The sequence below is a fragment of the Maniola hyperantus genome, chromosome 7 (assembly GCF_902806685.2).
Source record: "Maniola hyperantus chromosome 7, iAphHyp1.2, whole genome shotgun sequence".
In the NCBI taxonomy this organism is placed as follows: Eukaryota; Metazoa; Arthropoda; class Insecta; order Lepidoptera; family Nymphalidae; genus Maniola; species Maniola hyperantus.
Window position 1 is genome coordinate 12493767 of NC_048542.1, and position 21240 is coordinate 12515006.

Sequence of the window (21240 nt, forward strand, 5' to 3'; positions counted from 1 at the left end):
TCATGCATTTTTAATTTTAAGTTTTTTGTAAACATGCCAATCGAGGAGGGAACGCCCCGCACGCCCGCAAAACCCCCGCACTAAATCTGTTCTAAATTTGGTCTGACGTTGACGTGAACAAAGTCACTGAATACATTAATATCATAGGAAGCACAGAGAAATTTTATAAAATAGTTTTATCTCCAAAATCATTAATTAAATTTTCATCAGACCCTAGAAGTGATTTACTTAAGGAATGAATGCCTTGATTAAACTCGTAAACAACTAGAAGGAACCATTTTCAGCTCGATTGAAAATTGTTCAAAGGTGAAGATTATTAAAAATTCCTTTGAAACTATCAAAATTCTTTGATTATTTGAAGACGAAGCGTTTCTATTTATATTCTTAATTGATAACGTTAGTTAGTTAGTCCCTTAGTCCCTTTTGTTTACGATATCATAAAAAGTGCCCAGTTAAGTTTGATAGGCTTATTTTCAGTCCAGATCACGTTTGAAAACCTAAGAAACCTCATAACTATCAGTTAAGAACTAGATTTTTCTTATGACTCTATCCGCATGATAAAGCCCTCACGGATAATGTAGTTATCAATCAGTAAAAGAATTTTCAGAATTATCACCATTAAGGAGATTAACAAATGCAAACTAACAAGTTTTACTGCTTTAGTATAGGTAGGACTAGCAAATTCCTGAAAGGCCGACAACGCATTGGTGGTTCCTCTGGTACTGCAAATGTTTATGGGCGGTGGTAATCACTTAACATAATTTTTATTTAAAAAAAAGATAATCTACTATTCATCATCATCTCGCTTGAATGGTATTAATTTTAACTTTTTAACGGAATCGCTGTCATGATGATCGAAAAAGCAAAGCTATACGAGGCTGTTGCGCTTGATTGGACCTTACTATTATATTGTATAGAAGCTGAAAAAAGTGGGAGGAATTAGATGAAATTTGTGATAAATTACAACAAAACACATAATATATTGTGTTTCTTAATGTTACGAAAAAGCTTCTAAGGAAACACCATAAAACCCAGAATCAACTTAGCAAAGAATACGGTCAAATAATTTCCTCTCTTTTCTTCGTCTTTTACTTGATAGCCTCTCAAAAAGTTACCGCATAATAAAATTTGTTAACTTCGCATCATTTCAAATTAGGTACACTTAGCTGCTCTCCAGTGGAGCCCTATTAAATCTTGTAAAATTTATATATAGGTGAAATCATGCAAGGTCACGTCCGCAACGGTTTGTCTAATAAAACGTATTACCTAGAATACATTTACATGATCCGATACGATCATGTTTTAACGGTCATCACCATCAGTAATATGCATCCATTATTGGAGAATAGTCACAGAGTAAGGATGGTATGTTATTACCTACCAAAGGTTCGACGAAGCCGTCTAGCTAGACAGAGCAATCGTGCTGTAAGAGGTGACGAGCGGCCCGGGATTTCCATAGTTATGCCAAAACATTAACCACGAGATCAAAGGCGTCGTGTGTGTCTACTGTGTCTCTTTATACTGTGATATAATATGCTTTTTTAAATTTAATTTAGGGTATCTTGGCTCAACTGTGGCATCTTGTTTTCCGGCTTTATTCCGGCAAGCAACGAAACTACTTGACGCAGTTTTCTGCTCCGCCCAACAGTATTCACCGCTCTAGTTTCTCGAAACTATTGCTACGCACCTGCTAAGTAACCTGCCAAGGTATGCATATTCTAGACATCTTGAAAAATATGAAGCAACTTTATCTGCAAGAGAATGTGAAATATTAAATGATTTTTAATTTTTAAGGCAAAATCTTATCTTTTGCGTTTTAATAGCACACGACAAATCGAACGTTGTAATTGGACGGTACTGAGTAAGGTTTCCTGCTTATTTATTCAGTAATCCCTTACGCAGCTTTCAAGTTTGCTGAGCTCCGAGGTTGTTTTGGTAATCTGCTATTTGATGTTACTAATAATATTTTTTTGTTGATCCAAAGTTAATTGGATTCTTGTCAAACAGAGGACTCTACTTAGTTGAAAAAATAAAGTGACAGTATAAATAATGAGGGCTTTAGTAAGTTGACTTTACTTTCGTCGTGCATATCCACGCGACGTTCTTTAGATTTTTTTTTCGTGGATTTTGAAGTATCTTTATTAACAAGCAGCTTTTGCACGCTGAGAATTCGTTTATTTTCTTGAGAGTAAAAAAGTAGTAGGTTCATCATTCCTTCAATAATTCGCCGTTTTAAGGTTAGCTCAGACTGAAAATCCGTTTAACTGACGGACACTGGGTGGACAGACGACATCAAACGAGTCAGAAATGAGGAGATCCGTAGGAGAACTAGAGTAACCGACATAGCTCAACGGGTTGCGAAGCTGAAAACCGATAGACGTTGGGTTGGGGAATGGCGACCTTGCACGGCAATACGCAGCGATGGAAGACCCCCCACTAGGTGGACAGACGACATCAGACGAGTCGCAGGGAGTCGCTGGATTCAGGCGGCGCAAGACCATGGCGTGTGGAAGTCCCTACAACAGACCTATGTCCAGCAGTGGACATCTATCGGTTGATCATGATGATGATGATGTGATGATAGAAAATAAGTACCTAGATATAATAACATGGTATGGAATTAAAAATAATTTAATCGGTCAATCATTGCTCCACTAAATAATAGTATTAAGCCGTGTTTGCCATTTGGCATTTTGCCGGAAGAGGCCGTATTTTCTGTGCAGCGGTTACGAAATAACGTTGCGTTAACCAAACTGAATCAATTTTCAGTCGACTATTATTTTAACCTGCTCCGGGTATAACGCTTCGCCGACCTTAGATTTTGTGATTTCAGAACCGAAACCTTATTATAATTATTGTTTTACGGTTACTGTTACTGCAGTATTGGGCTTTACTTTGCCATTTCGAATTAATTTCATTGCCAAAAGGCTGATCTTAATTTTCTAGTAGAAATACATTTATATTTATTTTGGGATGCTTGGAGAAGATGAGTTTAATATGAAACGAGCCAAAAAATTTATTGGTGCTTTTTCCATTTAAACATTATGCTTCATTATTATACCTTTTGATTATTATTACTTACCTACGCAACGTTCATTGACCTTTAATGCAGTCAGATATTTTATTTGCAATACATTGCGAACTTTTAGAGAATACAGGATTCTTTCGCGTTTTTTTAAAAATAAGTAATCATCAGTATACTATCACCTATCTACATTTTTGCCAGCGTTCTACTTACACCCTGTACATATTTTAGTATCTGCAATATTATTAATATGTACCTACCTACTATATTGCGAAGGAGCTGTGTATTATTTATAAGCAGGTAGCAAGGCAGAAAGTCATAGATACACGTAAATTAATATAGCAATATAAGCGAATAGCCGGTAGTTCCTGTCGAGACAATATCGTACAGGGTCGTCTTTGAGACCCGTTCTTTTCATTATAGACTACTCTACACACAGAGCGCATCGTTCTTCAAACTTCAAAGAACCACTTCAAAATCCTATATTTTATATTTGACATGTAGCAATTCCGTGAGCGTAATAGAAACTTGGAACTTAAAGATAGGTAGATACTTGAATCCTTTGATACTATAAGTACCTATCTCTTATTATCCGTAAGTTAACGTCCAAATAAGAAAGACATCTTGTATTATTTGTGTACTGTACTAGATGATGCTCGCGATGCAATGTCGTTTGCCAGTTCTGTCAGAACTCTTTGATTGATTCCCAAGCTAAAAAATAAACAGATATAAAAAGTGGTCCATAATGTAACTCTTTAGGTTTTTAACTATACTTATATAAAAAATATCAATCCATTGCTCTATTGCGGTGCGATTCTAGGACAAGCCAACAAACAAACACAATTTTCCATTTATACCTACTGTTAGTAATGATTTCGATAGATATATCTTTCCGCTGTTATTATCGGATGTTTTTTTCTATATTCGCCTAGACTGATTGCCAAATGTCCCTTCAAAAATACTACAATACTAAGAAGAAAACGTCTCTTTGAAAGCGCAGGGCTTTCAATAGAATGGTAATTATAGGTACTTCAATGAATGCCGTTAGGTGTTTACTAAGATGAATTATTATAAGTCAAAACAACATATTGTACCTATTATGTGCAAACAGAATATAAAATACTAGATGATGCCCGCGACTTGTCCGAGTGGTTTTTGGTTTTTAAAAATCATGTAAGAACTCTTTTATTTTCTGGAATAAAAAGTATCCTTCCCCGCGATTTAAGCTAAGTCTTGTACCAAATTTCATTAAAATCGGTTAAACTGTTGGGCCGTGAAAAGCTAGCAGATAGACAGACAGACAGGCACACTTTCGCATTTATAATATTAGTATAGATTAAATATTAAACTATAAATAAATAAATATTAACCACAGTGTGGTAAGACAATACACTCTCTGATCGTAACTACTCTGATATCTTCGTCACTATCTTTAGTGACGAAGATATCAGACTTTCTACTTTAGCTCTTGTACAGCTCGATATGAAGCTAGTCCTTTAGGACAAGAGGACTTGTTACTGCAATAAGGGTACATTGGGGCTGCAGTTTCACCTCTAATACAACCTTAATTCAACCTTATCACAAAGGAACAAGAGCCATGCAGTAAACTGATGACAGGATCGTAACAAAGAACCGGTATAATAAGCTGAGATGGCACTGTTATTATGCGGTTTGGTTAAGTTAAATACTTAGATTTAAATTGGAGATTCAGTAGAAATTGTTAATCTAGGATTATGATTATACGAAGTTCGAATTAATACTGTGACGTATAACATCTTAGCACGCTAGTGTTGACATGGTGTTCTTATATTTTCACCATCTCTGAAAAGAACATGTACATGTCAGTAACTGGAGGAAAATGAACTTGAATTTTATATCATTCATCATCATGATCAACCCATCACCAGCTCACTATAGAACTTGGGTCTCGACCTCTCAGAATGAGAAAATTTTTGGCCATAGTCTACCAAGTGCGGATTGGCAGACTTTCACACTTTGAGAACTCACCTGCATGCTTAATTTTTATATTAACTCTGTGCTATCACCTAAGCACGTAGCCACTCTAGCAGCTATAGCATCTAAATGGAAGCCCGGTAATACCTCTAAGTATCTTGCATAAGCAGCTACTCAAAAATATCTGATTAGTCTTGATCGTGATACAAAATGAACTATTCTAACGTTTAAACCATCGTGAGTGATTTTCATTATATAATCTCACACCCGGCTTTACACACGTATTTAATCGACGCGACGTTAGCCGGACTAGTTTCGAACCCATCCGGGGTCCTTTTTCAAAGGGAGAAAGCAGGGTGATATGTAAAATGTACTATATTATAGCGTACTTACAAACATGTCTAAGTGAAACAAGACCCTAGTTTATGCTTTAAGGAAGTGAGAAGACTCAGAAGTAATATTATTATTTATGAAAATACTGAGCAAGTAAGGTTTGTTTTGAATAATTTAAAATTCTAGCGGTTTCAAAATAAGCAGGCGTACTTTAGAAATGGAACCTCTGTCTTGGCCCCAGAGGAAATCCTGTCTTATTCTCTGTTTGAAATTACAAACTGCCAGCTCCCAACAAGTTAAGAAAGTTTTTGAATGACCCAATTTTATCTGCGATTGTTGCTGTCGTGAAACTTTTGTAATTACTTAAGGGCCAGTTTTTCAATCGCCAATTTTTTTGGACTGACATTAACTTACTTTAACTGGGGGATAAATGTGGCGTTTTGACAGATTTTGTTTTGGAAATCGGTCAAAATTCGTCAGTTAAGTTAATTTCACAATTGAAAAAATAGTCCTGAAGCAAAATCTTTGAATTGCGGCACCGCTTGCGCTTTTTATAACGACATTTACTACAACGAATCTCTAAAGAAATGTTTTTAATTCTAATATAAATCTCTAAACTAAATTAAAACTGGACTAAAGTAGTGCTACTCTTACCGCAAAGAGCACTGTAAAGAGGATAGGTGAATTGTACAATCCGTTCATCCAATATGCTCGGCTTTGCTTCAGTGAAAGCACCGATATTTTCCTCCTTCTATCCACTCAACCCAAAATACGATCTACTGCAGCTTATAATACAAGATAGAAGGCAGACTTAGACCTGGCCGTAGACGAATATCCTGGCTCAAGAACCTTCGCCAGTGGTTTAACATGAGTACAACATCACTGTTTAGGGCAGCAGTAAACAAGATCCAGTTAGCCTTAACGATTGCCAACCTCCGGTAGGAGATGCCACTTGAAGAAGAAGAAGATCCACTCAACGCAAACGCGTCCTTATAAATAAAATACTTAGGCCGTAGGTACAGATGCTGATATTTTTCGAGTCTTCACAATCTTTTCAAATCCTATTTGTGAATGGTTAAAACATAATCAGAGCTTTATTTCCTTTACCCATATACGTTTAGTCAATTGAGCTCTAAAGTCAATCAGTCCAAAAAACCGTTTAAATATTCCTATGTAGGTATAAGTAGTTGTGTAGCTTTGTTTTTGGCAACCATACCAACTACTATAAATAAAATATAAACTTAAATATTATGGTACAAAAGTTCAGTTTTTCAGTAGGACGAGAAAAGCCTGGCTCAGTACTCATTAGTGAGGGTATATTCGTTGCTGCGGAAGAAAGACAGGAGTAACAAGATTCAATTTTCATATTTCAGGAGCTCGGTTGCACCGTGGCAAATGTAACGGCCATGCCGACTGCCAAACGCGTGATAAAACTACTCGACTGTGGAACAAAAGATCTGTGGAATTGAATAATATTATAATAATTATTATATTTATCGCCTCTATAATTGGAAGTATTTTGAGAAGTTGTTTGACTTCATTCTACTCTTCTTTTTCTGTAACCGCACCGCACGCCACTGTAAGCAATTTCACCCTCACCACTTGGGCGCCTGCAGTGCACTTCGACCGCCCGTTGTGCAAGATTTTATTTCCACGGACATGAAACTGTGTAATAAACTCCCTTAGTCGGTGTTCCTGCTAGATTTCGACATGGGGTTATTCAAGCGGCAGATCAACAAATTCCTGAAAGGCTGGCAACGCGTAGGGATCCTCTGGTGCTGCAAATGTTCATGGGTGGCGGTATTACCTAACATCAGGTGATAATTCTGCTCGATGCTAGCTATTTTTATATTTGGAAAAGTATAAGTATTTATTTTGACATTCAAGGAAGATGTCAAAATAAATACTTTTCTTACAAATCTCTCATCTGAGTCAGTTTTTTAAAAGATGGGCTAAGGTGGGAAGTTATAATTGGCTCTGTGCTGGTGTAAGAAGTAGCGTATAGTTACCAGATGGTATTATTAACTGGCAAATCAGCAAGTTTACATCGGTTAGTTGTATGGATTTGTTACACTCCTATATTATAACGCCTTTCAGATTAGCCTTCAGAGAACGACTAGCTTAGAGTCTATCTTTATTTACCATCACCTGAAAATGCAGATTTATACAATTTCATTAAAAACAAATAATAATTATCCGAATACTCATGTAAAAATATTTATTTCATTTTTTAGAAAAATTCAATCAGTCTAAAGAATAAAATTTTGTATATAAGCATTTTATGCTTCGACTCTACTTATTTCTATATTCTTTCTGTCACCCAATATTACGCTAGGTTTCAAAATTTCTACGTGCAATAATCAATTGTATACCTTTTCCAATAGAGTTCATTCCAAACCTACTGACACAACTTTTGTTCTGAGCTTGAAAATGCTTCTTGAGAGTGGCACGGCAAAATTAACGTGACCTCCCTCTTTCAGTCTCCTTCATACAAAGTACGAACTTTAAGAGCGTTTGCACGGATTTCAGGGATCTTATGTAACTGGTACTTGCGACATCACTAGTACTTAAGCAAATATTACCCGTTAAGTTTTATGGAACTATTGCTATATTCTATCTAATAAAGTAATGTTTCCAGTTCTTGAGTCAGGTAGAATGTTAATTTATTATTATAAAGGGATAATATAATTTGGTCTACGCAGCAAGTAGTGAACAAAGTTTAATGATTTTGGTTAAGTACTTACTCAAATTATAGTACATCGTTCATCCCTTCTCATTCTAAATGGGCTTTAGTAGTGAGCGTTGATGATGATAATCATGATGATAGTACTGATGCTACAAAATATTTTATTGCTACTTAATTTTCCGGGATAAAAAAAAACTTTGTTGCTTTCCAGTTTTTGTTGCTTTGTGCTAATTAATGCTGAAACCTATAAACCTATGAACAGATATGTAGGTACACCCTGGAATTTTTTTAGTATGTATTTAAGTACTTAGTAAGTATATATTAGATGTTTTTTCGCTAAAATACCTTTTACAGCTTCCGCAATAAATAACTGGAGATCGTCCAATCTCTCAAAAGAATTTTCTCCTATCAAAACTTGACAAATTTGAATTCATTTTCCGTTTTCCGAAGTTTATTGAAAATATTTTATTCAAACGACTGTGATCTCAAAAACTTGGACATAACTTGTCTTTCTGAACTCTGTTGATTAAATTACGTTTTATAACGTAATGGTAACCCTTTCTTTACAAAGTACAACAATGTTTACGTATCTACTAATATAAAAGCACACGAGTAGGTGCCTATAACCTACCTATGCGTTGAATGTATTTTCAGTACACTATTTTATGCTGGAGCCACAAGGTATACTGTAATACTGTAGGCATGCTACAGTAAAGCAGCATGTAGTAAGTATTATTTTTATGTCGAGACTATTGTGCATGGTGCTGTAGAATTGGTATATTACGGTAAGACGTTTCTTGCCACGTAAAAAATCATTATAACATACGGTCTTCGGCATGCACACTTTGCTCTGGCTTAAATGCTTCGAACTGGAAATACGTCATAAGTAAAATGGTATGACTTATGCTGATAAAAAGTTGCTGCTACTGATCTCCATCACGTCATCTTTCAGGTGCATTGACCATGATTACGACACTACGACATTCGTGATTGCAGCATTGAAAGTGTAGGCTTAAAATGAAATAAGAAAAATGGAAAAAGCTTAACAGCAACAAGAATCAATATATCATATTCACGTCCCGTAGAACAAAGGGTTTCTTGGACCGAAATCTTAGGAAATCCTCATTCAATACAGAATGCTACATAAGAAGCGCTTAAGGGAGATATACCATATCTATTTACTTTTAAACATGGTAGGAGACACACATTCACGGATATACATACAAAAAAGAATAACAAAATCAATATAAAATATGGATTCAATTATAATGTCACAAATAGTTTAAAACGATTGATTTATGATTGAGCTATTAGGGGTTTTCGGTGAATGTGTTAATAAATTCAAATAAAATACAAATAAATACTTTGCGAAAAAACTCATCGTGACATAAATCGTAGTATGGATATCTGGGAACGCCAGAGTGAAAATATAATAAGTACATATATAATCCATACTAATATTATAAATGCGAAAGTGTGTCTGTCTGTCTGTCTGTCTGTCTGCTAGCTTTTCACGGCTCAACCGTTCAACCAATTTTGATAAAATTTGGTACAGAGTTAGCTTATATCCCGGGAAGGATATATACTACTTTTTATCCCGGAAAATTGATGAGTTCGTGAAGTTATTCTTAAATTGCGTTTTTGAGGGCTTGCATCATAATATTATTTCCAGTGTGATGGTGGTGCGCATTGTTTACTTTTCTTGCATGTGTAAGTAGAAGCATGAGGTTGGGTGGTGCACTGCACATAGTGCATGTGCATGTGTATGTGCATGTCGTGTAGAAACCAAAGGGACATGGGTTTAATAAAAACTGCCATACCCCTTCCAGGTTAGCCCGCTGCCATCTTAGACTGCATCATCACTTACCACCAAGTGAGATTGCAGTCAAGGGCTAACATGTATCTGTATTAAAAAAAATGTTGCACGTATTATCGTACTGTTTTAGTGATTTAAAGAAAAATTAACTTTAAAAAAAACTCAAATTATTTATTCAGAATTGGTAACATTTTACGCTTCCTGATTGTCATAAATTTTTATTTGTAAGATGATATGATAATATAGTGGTAATAATATTTAAAAAGAAATACGTACTTAAAACTATGAGGGATCCAAACGCGCCCAGGTTTGAGAAGATCCCACAACAAACTCAGTAAACTAAACTTACTGTTCCCTGTGTAAATAAAATATGATATGCGTTAAAGTGTGGTTTCTCCCTCATCCATCGTTTCAAGTGCGATTGTCCGAACGATAGTCCGGTCCAATGCTCTCGGTCAATATTTGAACAGCCCGGCAAATAGAGGCGAGGAAATTAAACGATTCTCTTATATCTACCACTTTATGTGGCTAATAGGTGAAATGAAATAATACGATCTAGCCATACTAATTAAGTGTTTAGGGTGAAATCTATAGAGCGCACTCTGACTTAGATTTAAGGCAGAGTTAAAACGAGACAAAGCTATATCTCTCACATAAACCTATCACGTTTTAACTCAATCTTAAGTCTGAGCAAAGTAAAAGTGCGCTCTATAGATCTCAGCCTTAGGGTGAGATCTATAGAGCGCACTCTGACTTAGCTTGGACTTAACACAGAGTTAAAACGAGACAGCGCTATATCTCTCACATAAATCTGTCTCGTTTTATCTCAATCTTAAGTCTGAGCAAAGTCAAAGTGCGCTCTATGGATCTCAGCCTTAGTGTTCCGTAATCAAAAGTAAATGCGGAACATTCACGGAATATATAAAGAAAAGGTGACTGACTGACTGATCTATCACCGCACAGCTCAAACTACTGGACAGATTAGGCTGAAATTTGGACTTGAAAATTTAGACTGTGACGTAGACATCCGCTAAGAAAGGATTTTTGAAAATTCAATCCCTAAGGGGGTAAAATAGGGAATCCGCGTGGACTATACAAATTTCGAAATTTGTGTAGTTTACGCGGATGAAGTCGCGGGCATAAGGTAGTATCTTATAAAACACAATATTCTGAAATTCAATAGATTTCAAGGATGTGGTTTAAAAATAAAGCCACAATGGTCACAAAATAAAATACAGATAGACAATACAAACGGCAAACCTACTATTTTCTGTACATAAAGACTTATGGTAGATAATAAATTAAGACACTCAATACATTTGTGATATTAAGTCGGTATGTCTAGTTTGTGTTTGCTTAGCACCACGACTTCGAAAGAAACATAACAAAAAGAAGTTTATAGAGCTGATACAAGCGCTCTGTTTTTTGTATCGTTTCAAATTTCTTTTTGTGCAGTGCAAGTTTACAATAACCTGGCAGAAGAAATGTTGAAATAAATAAAAAAATTGCGGATTTGAGTATTTTAAGTAGGTAGGTAATTAATTAATGTAAAAAACATAAGAAATGCATCCTGGTGCGCCGGATAATGGCCCGCGCCAACGGAGTGAGCATGATAGCCATAATAATCAACTTCTTAAAAGCTTTTTTTTTTTTAGAATAACTTGAAAGAATAAATACCCACTAGTATGGATTGCTACAGGCAAACGTCAATTAAGAACATCGATAAGTTTAGTTTATCTTTCCTCTTTATAATATAAATGAAGACAATAGAAAATCTTGAGAGATCGGCTGCTCGATTGCGGTAGAATGACAGCTACAATGTCACGATCGCAATCATCTCTGACTAGTTGATGCTAGCTCACTATACAATGTATTGTTGCAACAAGAATACCATAAATTTGGCCAATCACAACGATTGCGATTGTAATAATGATTAATGCAGTTTTCCCAAAATCTAGCAGCTGAGCAGGGAATTCCTAATGTTTAATGTTTTATTGACATAGGAACAAAGTTATGCAAAGAAAAGAATCGGTTTGATGGAAGTAAAGCAGTAATGTCCTTGCATTTTTTTATTAAAATGCACGAAGAATGCACTAAATCATAAAAATTATCGTTAAAATAAAATGTGCTTTTTTCTTTCAAAACATTTGTATTATCCTCCCTCGTGTGATCTCCAATATATACCAATAGTTTGGGGAAAGGAGGTAATATTTTTATTTGCGCTGCGCTGTCGGATTGCCAAGTATGCTTTGTTATAACGGGGTACAGCCATCACAACAGGGGGTGAATGAATTCGGGAATTTTAGCGTCCTCTGAGCCCGTTCAGGCATTGATCCATCAACCACCGAATCATTATCATCATCATCATCATCATCATCATCAACCAATAGACGTCCCCTGCTGGACATGTCTCTCGTAGGGACTTCCAAACGCCACGGTTTTGCGCCGCCTGAATCCAGCGGCTCCCTGCGACTCGTCTGATGTCGTCCGTCCACCAAGTGGGGGGTCTTCCAACGCGGCGTATTCCTGTGCGAGGTAGCCATTCCAGCACCTTGGGACCCCAACGTCTATCGGTTGTACGGTTGTATGTGCCCTGCCCATTGCCACTTCAGCTTCGCAACCCGTTGAGCTATGTCGGTTACTCTAGTTTTCCTACGGATCTCCTCATTTCTGATTTTATTAAGTAGAGAAACTCCAACCACCGAATATAAAGTTCTAAATTCTGCTTTCTGCATTTCGTCATCATTTCAATCCACCATCGCTAGCCCACTATGAAAACTGGGTCTTCTCTCAAAATGCGAAGAGTTTTGGCAATAGACTATGCTGGCCAAGTGCAGATTGGCAGACTTTAAGTAAGTATACACCTTTGAGAACATTATGGAGAACTCTCAGGCATGGAATTTTCGTCACGATGTTTTACCTACATACTACAGGGTGTAGCCAGAACGCTAGCAAAAACAGCGTTAATGTTATATTATCTAAACACAATCCAATACCAATAACCATTTGCCTCATTTTGTAGTTTTAGTGATTTAGTATTTTCCCCACCTACGACGCAGGATTGACTCCGAGTGGCCTATTTACGTAACATTAGTTGACCTCTAGCGTCAGTCAGATGTTTTATTTGCAATATATTGTGAACTTTTACAAAAAAAAATTGTGGTATCATATCAGTAATCATCAGTACTATCACATGTCTTCGGTTTTGCTAGCGTTCTGGTCACATCCTGTATTTTGAGATAATGATGACTTTTTTGGTTTTGAATTTAAGCTTTTTCTATACTGCTTGGTTCCAGTGTTCTCCTATCTAGCTATGTGATATTTAGATTGAGCGTAGTCAATTATCCAGCACTCAATAGCGGCACGCACAATATATCATCTCCACACACAGTGAGGGGAAAAATAACAATACCAATAGTACTAGAGATTTATGACTTTCGCCTCACTTGCCTGGATTTTCTATCATTTTCCTTTGAATGTTGATATGGTGTAATTAAGCTACTATACTCCCCCTTGGATATTCTTAAAAATTCAAACCAAAGTTTATTTATTTTGTGTAGGTCAGACAAGAACTTCTTAAATACATGAAAATTAAATAATTTATATTCAGATTATTATATTATTAATTTCAAATAGAAATAGTAAAATATTTTATTTATATTTTGTCTGGGCCTTTGAATTTTTTTCCACATACCTAAATGGAAGGGACAACATACCTAAATGTTTACTATAATGTAATGTAAAGTAAATATTTTAACGGAATAACAGCGTAATTTGCATTTACTTTTATTCGAGACTGCTCATACAATTTTTAACTACGGATAATAATTATTTTTTAATTAACGAAGCCTCTACTTTCTAATTATTATTTACGAACAACATTTTCCTTCATACTAAGTGGGTACGTACGCGATCCGAGTTTTTCTCTAATTAATTACCCAAATATGCCCTCTGGCTATTATTTGAATTGGAGGTATAATTTCTATAGCCTTTTTGTAATTACATTCCATGTTTTTCATTATTATTTTATGGCAGTAGAACACAATATTGTTTAAAAACAGATTTTTCTACAATAGATTAGGTAATGTTGTTAGCTGCCTCTTTTCTGAATCTCAACACCGTTGTACTGATTTACTAATCATACCCCGATTGCCATCTCGAACTGTCGCGGACTATAGGTAATTACTTACAGGCTTACTAAACTTTCATAATAAGTAATCTTTTTTTCACAATATTTTAGAATATACATTAGCATTAATACTAAACTAATATACACTGATCATTATATCAATTATCATGAGACGTCGGCACAAATAAATAATATTATTAACATAATCTACACTAATAATAATTAATATTATAAAGAGATAAAGTCTGTAAGTTTGGATGTAGGGGTTAATCTCCGAAACTACAGATCCGATTCTGAAAATTCTTAAACCGATATATAGCTACATTATTCTTGAGTGTAACAGATTATAATTATATAATTTAAGTGGACAAAGTGGTGAACAAAAGCTAGAATAATATAAGTAAGCTCTACGACAGATTTCGCTGATAAGGAGTAGTCTTTATTTGCATTAAAAACCAGAAGTCTAGCTTGAAAATCTCAACCTCAACCAAATAAAAATAGGGCTTTTATGATTAATTTTATGATTATGTGTACCGTCACAAACGAATGTCATACTTTGCTATTATTGTTTTGAATAAACCATACGTGTGCTATATCCATGTATAATAAGATATTAATGGTATACTTTCGTAAATAAGCCCTGTCTATCTCAAAACGCTGAAGAATATCAAAGAGGTGTCAATCTTGTATTAATACCGCAATTATGGTACAAAAAAACACATGGTAAGTTCTCACGAGTCTTTTTGTAAATTTTTCCGAAGGAAAACCCTTAAAGATGATTAGTATGATAGGTACAGGTATATGCAGAAACAGTTGAACAATTTTTTTTCGAGAAACGTGGATTCGATTTTAATATTGATAATAATTACTAGATGATACCTGCAACTTCATCCGCGTGGTTTATTGAAAATCCTGCGAGAACTTTTTGATTTTCGGGAATAAAAGTAGTCTATGTGTTATGGGCAGTAGTCTATGCGATGGGGCAGACGTGTTCTGGAGTGGTAAGCGCAGTGTGGGACAACCCCCAGCCCGCTGGACCGATGACCTGAAGAAGGTGGTGGGGAGAAGATGGAAGAGGAAGCCGGAGGACCGTGTTTGGTGGCGCGCTCTTGGAAAAGCCTATGTCCAGCAGCAAACAGGCTGATGGATTGGTTTGGATTAGATTGGATGTGTTATATACTCAGGGTATAAGGTGTCTCCATTCCTATAGAATGGCGACATTGCACCAGAAAGCACAGCGTTGGGAGACCTCCCACTAGGTGGACAGGCGACATCAAACGAATCGCATGAAGCCATTAGATTCAGGCGGCGCTTGACCATGGCGTGTGGACTGTGGAAGTCCCTATAAGACATCTATGTCCAGCTGTGGACGTCTAATGATGATGATGATAATTTGTCCTCGGTAATTAGTAAGACAGAAGATAAAAACGCGTGAGAATAGAAGAGATAGCACTCTACAAAATGAGAACCATGTGTCGTAGTTTTATAAGTCTTCACTTTAGATACTTACCTATGTGGTATAATTTTATCTACTTCTTTTTTTTATACATAATTTTTCTGTATCTATTTGCGATTAACAAAAAAATAAATAATATATTTTCAATGGCCGTTTAGCACTTTTATGTGTGATTGTACAGAATGAAATCCCATAGTAAAAAGCTGGTGCGTTTCACCACTCACTTAATATCATATACCACCATGGACGAATTTGTTACTATCTTCAATCGAGTCCTACTATTTGGAGGAATAACAATTTTTGACAAAAGGAACCAGAATTCCAAGAAATGGCTGGTCCTTCAATATATCAACGTTTTCGTTGGATTGCTTACTTTCGTCTTCACAAGTGTTTTTGTTCTATCTAACGCATCCGACATTTTGCTATGTATCCAAGGTGCTAGTATCTGGATAACGGGGGTGATAATGTTCATATCCCTTACAATCTGTTTACTTTTCCGAAAGAAGTTTTTCGCATTTTTGGAAGAGATTGTCTTCGTGGATCTTATGCTCGAAATGCCACTGATACAGCATGTTTGCAAAATGCAAGTGAGACGAGGGAGGTTACGGGAGTTAAAGGAGTTAGTGATTAGCTCCCATGAGAAACTGCTCCAGCTAACAACTCTTCTATTGAGATCTTATGTTGCTTCAGTTTGGTTTAGTGCAACCTTGTATTTATGTAGCCCGATATATCGCATGAGCCTTAGTAACGACAAGTCGTTGCGGTTGTTAGGTAAGATCTACAGTAGGTACGCGACATGTCGAGTTGACAATCGGGGTATGAGGTGGGGGGTCCCCACCCCGATTATCAGCTCGACCTGTCAAGTACTATAGAAACGAGCATTATAGCTACTTTTAAATTATTTTTCACTAGCTGATGCCCGCGAATTAGGTTTTTTTTAAATCCCGTGGGAACTCTTTGATTTTCCGGGATAAAATGTAGCCTATGTCACTCTCACTTTATCTATACCCATGCAAAAAATCAAGTCAATCCGTTGCACCGTTGCGACGTGATTGATGGACAAACCAATATACCAACAAACAAACGCACTTTCGCATTTATAATAAGGGTACTGATTTATAAAAAGGGTACTGATAATAAGGGTACTGATTTGGTAAAAATATTATTTTTCTTAAACATGCATGGAAATATTGTCATTATTTTCGAAAAAAGAACGCGCGAAGTATCGAATTTTCGGACGAAGAAACCCAAATCCATGTTACCTGTGAAATGGTTCGTAACAGGATTAAAACAAAAATAGTTTTAAATGACTATTGAGTGTGTAATACCTAAATCGCATGCGAGGTAAACTAAAACACATATCCGTTTGTTTAGCTTTTGTTCAAGTTTAACTTTATTCCAGCTTTCGACATGTGGTTTCCTTGGGGGCTGGAGAACTTTACCGTATACGTTGCCTCGTTTATGTTCCACGCATACGCCGGCTACTTGTGCTGTGTCGGTAAGCTGGAATTTCACAAACATTTTAACTTACTCATACAGTCATCATCATCATGATCAACCCATCACCGGCTCACTACAGAGCACGGGTCTCCTCTCAGAGTGAAAAGAGTTTGGCCATAGTCTACCACGCTGGCCATGTGCGGATTGGTAGACTTCACACACCTTTGAGAACATTATGGAGAACTCTCAGGCATGCAGGTTTCCTCACGATGTTTTCCTTCACCGTTAAAGCGAGTGATAATAATTTCTTAAAACGCACATAACTCCGAAAAGTTAGAGGTGCCCGGGATCGAACCCCTGACCTCCGACTAGAAGGCGGACGTCCTAACCACTAGGCACAGCTTGAGTATCTATATTTACTTAATATTATAATTGCGAAAGTGTGTCTGTCTGTCTGTATGTCTGCTAACTTTTCCCATCTGCTTAACTAATTTTGACGAAATTTGGCACAGAGATAACTTGCATCCCGTGGATAGACATAGGCTGCTTTTTGTTCTAGAATTTAAAAATATTAAAGAGTTCGCACGGGATTTTATACAAACCTAATTTTTGGGGATAACAAATATTTAAGAAAAGCTATCTAGTAGTAAATAATATATCTCTGCATGAGTCAAAATTGACTAAGCGGTGGGGCCATACGGAGCCAGACGGCAAAAAGACAGACTTCCGTTTTTGATATTAATACATTGATATTGTATTCACAGCTTATCCTGGCTTGCAATCAATGATAATTTTGCTAGTTGGTCAGGTCATTCGCCAGTTAAGAATTCTTACCTTCATATTATTGCATTTGGACGAATTAGTAGAAGAACTGGTACAAGAAAAAAAAGATTTATGGCAGCCCGGGTGCACCTTGATACTATCACAGTGTGTAGACCATTACGTGAAACTCAAAAGGTAGGTACAAAATATTGGCACAGTCCCGATATTCTATACCTACTACCGGGGACCAGTCTGTCCGCATACTACTTGTGTGTGCGTGAGTAAGGGTAGGGATGAGGTCTGGGCGAAGCTAATCGAGCGGGAAAAGAACAACGTTATACAACATTTTTTATTATTTTTTAGTGTTTTACCTACACTTCAAGGAAATTACCAAATAATTTTAAATACATATCAAAAATTGCGTAACCGGCAGGAATCGAACCTGCATCTTCTAGGACTGAGAGAACATACGTATCACGAATTTCGTCACTGGCGGTAAGCGAAACCGTGACCGAGTTGGTCCAGCCATCGGGCGCGAACCCAGAAGATGCAGGTTCGATTCCTGCCGGTTACGCAATTTTTGATATGTATTTAAAATTATTTGGTAACGTTATACAACGTTAGTCTCTGTATACGCAAAAACCGAAACACGTGTCGAATATATTTACATAAAGACTACATATACAAAATTTCAACGATATTTAATGAAAACTTACGAAGTTATAAGCTTTTTGTATTGAGTCGTTGTCCCGCAAAAACATGGTCACCCCAAGCAAGCGTCTTCACAGACGAACGGGACGGCATGGTGTCGAACGAGCGCGCTTCCGCTTGCGGGGCTCGAATCAGCTGGTGCATGCGGTCATTCAACTAGGTGTTCAAACTTGCAGGATTTTAAAGTATATTTGGTCAAAATATACCCCGTAGTAAAAATTATTGCAATCGATTTTGTTGCCATTACGTTGCAGGCGACGATGAATTGGCGGGGGATAGGTGAGTATCGTTTCTTTTCGTAGTCATAGTATTCGTATGATATGGGCATGTTTTACCTATGGTCGACTATTATAATCTCTCGTAAATAATAATGTTTTTTCATTATATTTTTAAATGATTTTATCAACTTTTAGGTTTGCAAATAGATTGAACAAAATAACGCAGCCATTTTATCTAACATTGATATTGGTAGCTTCAATGCTTGTATGCGTGTGCTCAGTGAAAATCGCAATTTCGGTAAGTGCCTACATAGCTAAGCTAACCCACACTTTTAACACGCAATAAAACATGTATAAAAAATAAAATTATCCAAACCAATCCAAACATATAGCACGCGACAGGTCAAGATGGCAATCGGAGAGGGAACGCCCCGCACACCCGCACAGCCCGCACACCCACACAGCCCCCACGCTATCCCGGTGCGGGCCAGCGCGGGTGACGTGTATGCGACGTCTCCCCGCCTCATACCCCGATTGCCATCTCAACCTGTCGCAGATATAACCTGTAAATAAAGTAAATAAAATTGTGCTAACTTTTGAAGGATAGAATGTCTCTTGATGTCATGAAGTACTGCGTCCACGAGTTCTGCTACACACTGGTGGTGCTAATGTTTTGTTTTCTGGGCCAGAAAGTTGATGACGAGGTAAGATTCAAAAGGCTGAACAAAATTAGTGTTAAGTGCTCTACCATAGAGTTATGATACTAGAACCACATCACTGCGCTCTACACACCAAAGCTGCCGCTTCAGCAGGCCGGCGGAATAGCTGGGCTTTTTCAGAACGTTGCAACCTGAAATAGCTTTTCCGGTGCCATGTAAGCAGCGATATCTGCGGCATGTTTTGTTTATAGTTTGTGATACTCGCCGATATAGGCCGGGTAACTGAGCGAACGGAATGCAATCCGCTGCAGCGGCATGTCGCCGGGTAACATGCGCAGACACCACCCGTCGGCATTATTGTTTCAAAGTAAGTCCGGTGTGCTGGCGGCTTTAGTATGTAGAGCACTTTACCAACATCTTCCGGTGGACCTACACATGCCACCGGTTCGGCCGGCACGCCGGAAACGGTTAAATGCACCATTCGACAGACCTACCAGCTGATAAGCTGACAAGATATTGGTAACACTATGTATATTTTTATCTAGTACTAGATGATGCCCACGACTTTGTCCGCGTCGATTTAGGCTCTTTAAAATCCCGTGGGAACTCTTTGATAAAAAAAAGCCTATGTCCTTCCCCGGTAAGCAAGATATATCTGTACCAAATTTTGGCAAAATTGGTTGAACGAATGGGCCGTGAAAGGCTAGTGTCAGACAGACAGACAGAGAGTCAGACAGATAGACAGACAAACAGAGACACTTTCGCATTTATAATATTAGTATGGACTAGTAGTATTTTTATATAGTTTTATTTTCTAGTGTGAGAAATTGGAAGAGGCAGTCACAGAGAAATGGTACATCTACAATTCGAAGCACAAAGTGAACGTACGAATATTCAAGATGGCGGTGAGTCAGAGAATGCCCATATACATTTTTGGCTCCGTCACTCTTTCCTTGCCGACGTTTACTTGGGTGAGATTCAACTTATTAATATATTTATTGTAATTTATTGGAATAGTTACTTATTTGCTGGCGTAACACAATATATTGAGACTATATTTCATACAGAATAAAGACATTTTTCAATAAGATCTGTAGAGAATGTATCAATAGTGTATCTACGAGATATTTACAGTTTAGGTAAATCCTCGCCTTTCCTCAATAGCATATAATTTGTATTATAATAAAGTGCTATAATAAGGTATTCCTAAATAAATTACTGTCATAATATAACTACTTGTTCACAATTGGTTAAAAATTAATGTTTACTATGAAGATACTCCTTTATAATTTAAGTAGGTAAGTAATATTATTTTATTTGCAGTTTATCAAGACGGGGATGTCATTTTTCACTTTAGTGATGTCGGTTTTAAATGAATAATAAATAATTATTGTTATCTTATATAGATTACATTATTCATTAATATGTAATAGTGACATAACAATATTGAATGAGATTAAAAACATTTGCACAATTTTTTGTCTTTTTTACTTTAGACTTCATAATAATAATTAGGCATACCATTCCAATTATTTTACTATTTTTGTACTTATCCTTAGCACAAAATCTTTACGTTTACTTAGAGAAGAAAGGCCTACCTAAATAAAAATAAAAACTCCAATAAACGAATTTTGTATGTACTTATTTAAAAAATATACATTTGAACCACACACTCCTCCACCAAAAGGTAGGTAGATGTAATTTCATCCATTATATCTCGAAAAAACTGAAAATCATTAATTCTGTAGTAGTAATTATGCTGTTTGTAGAATTACAGAAAATGCGAAATAATTATTTTCATCGAGGCAATAATAAAACCGAGTAATGTCCGAATTTCGTAATAATCCCTTAATTAATAACCGGCGGGCAAATGGTTTTAAATTAAACCGGGGATTTTTTAATTACCTTTTATGACATAATGCACAAATTAACGACGCGATTTCGTTAACTTGATGACCCCTCAGGGTCTTAGGATCCATTCACATTGACACAGAGTTGAAGTGAATCGACATTTCACATATCTATATCGATCTAAAGTTTTACATAGTACCT

General features: G+C 36.6%; 1 protein-coding gene across 1 annotated transcript; it reads left to right on the top strand.

The window, feature by feature from the left end:
• The first annotated feature begins 15640 nt into the window (after positions 1-15640).
• LOC117983644 (odorant receptor 13a-like) lies at positions 15641-20600 on the top strand. Its single transcript, XM_034970258.2, has 7 exons — positions 15641-16169; positions 16801-16896; positions 17603-17795; positions 18725-18827; positions 19132-19233; positions 20007-20159; positions 20512-20600. The coding sequence occupies exons 1-7, from the start codon at positions 15641-15643 to the stop codon at positions 20566-20568; spliced, it is 1233 nt and encodes a 410-aa protein (XP_034826149.1). The 3' UTR covers positions 20569-20600.
• The last annotated feature ends 640 nt before the right edge of the window (positions 20601-21240 follow it).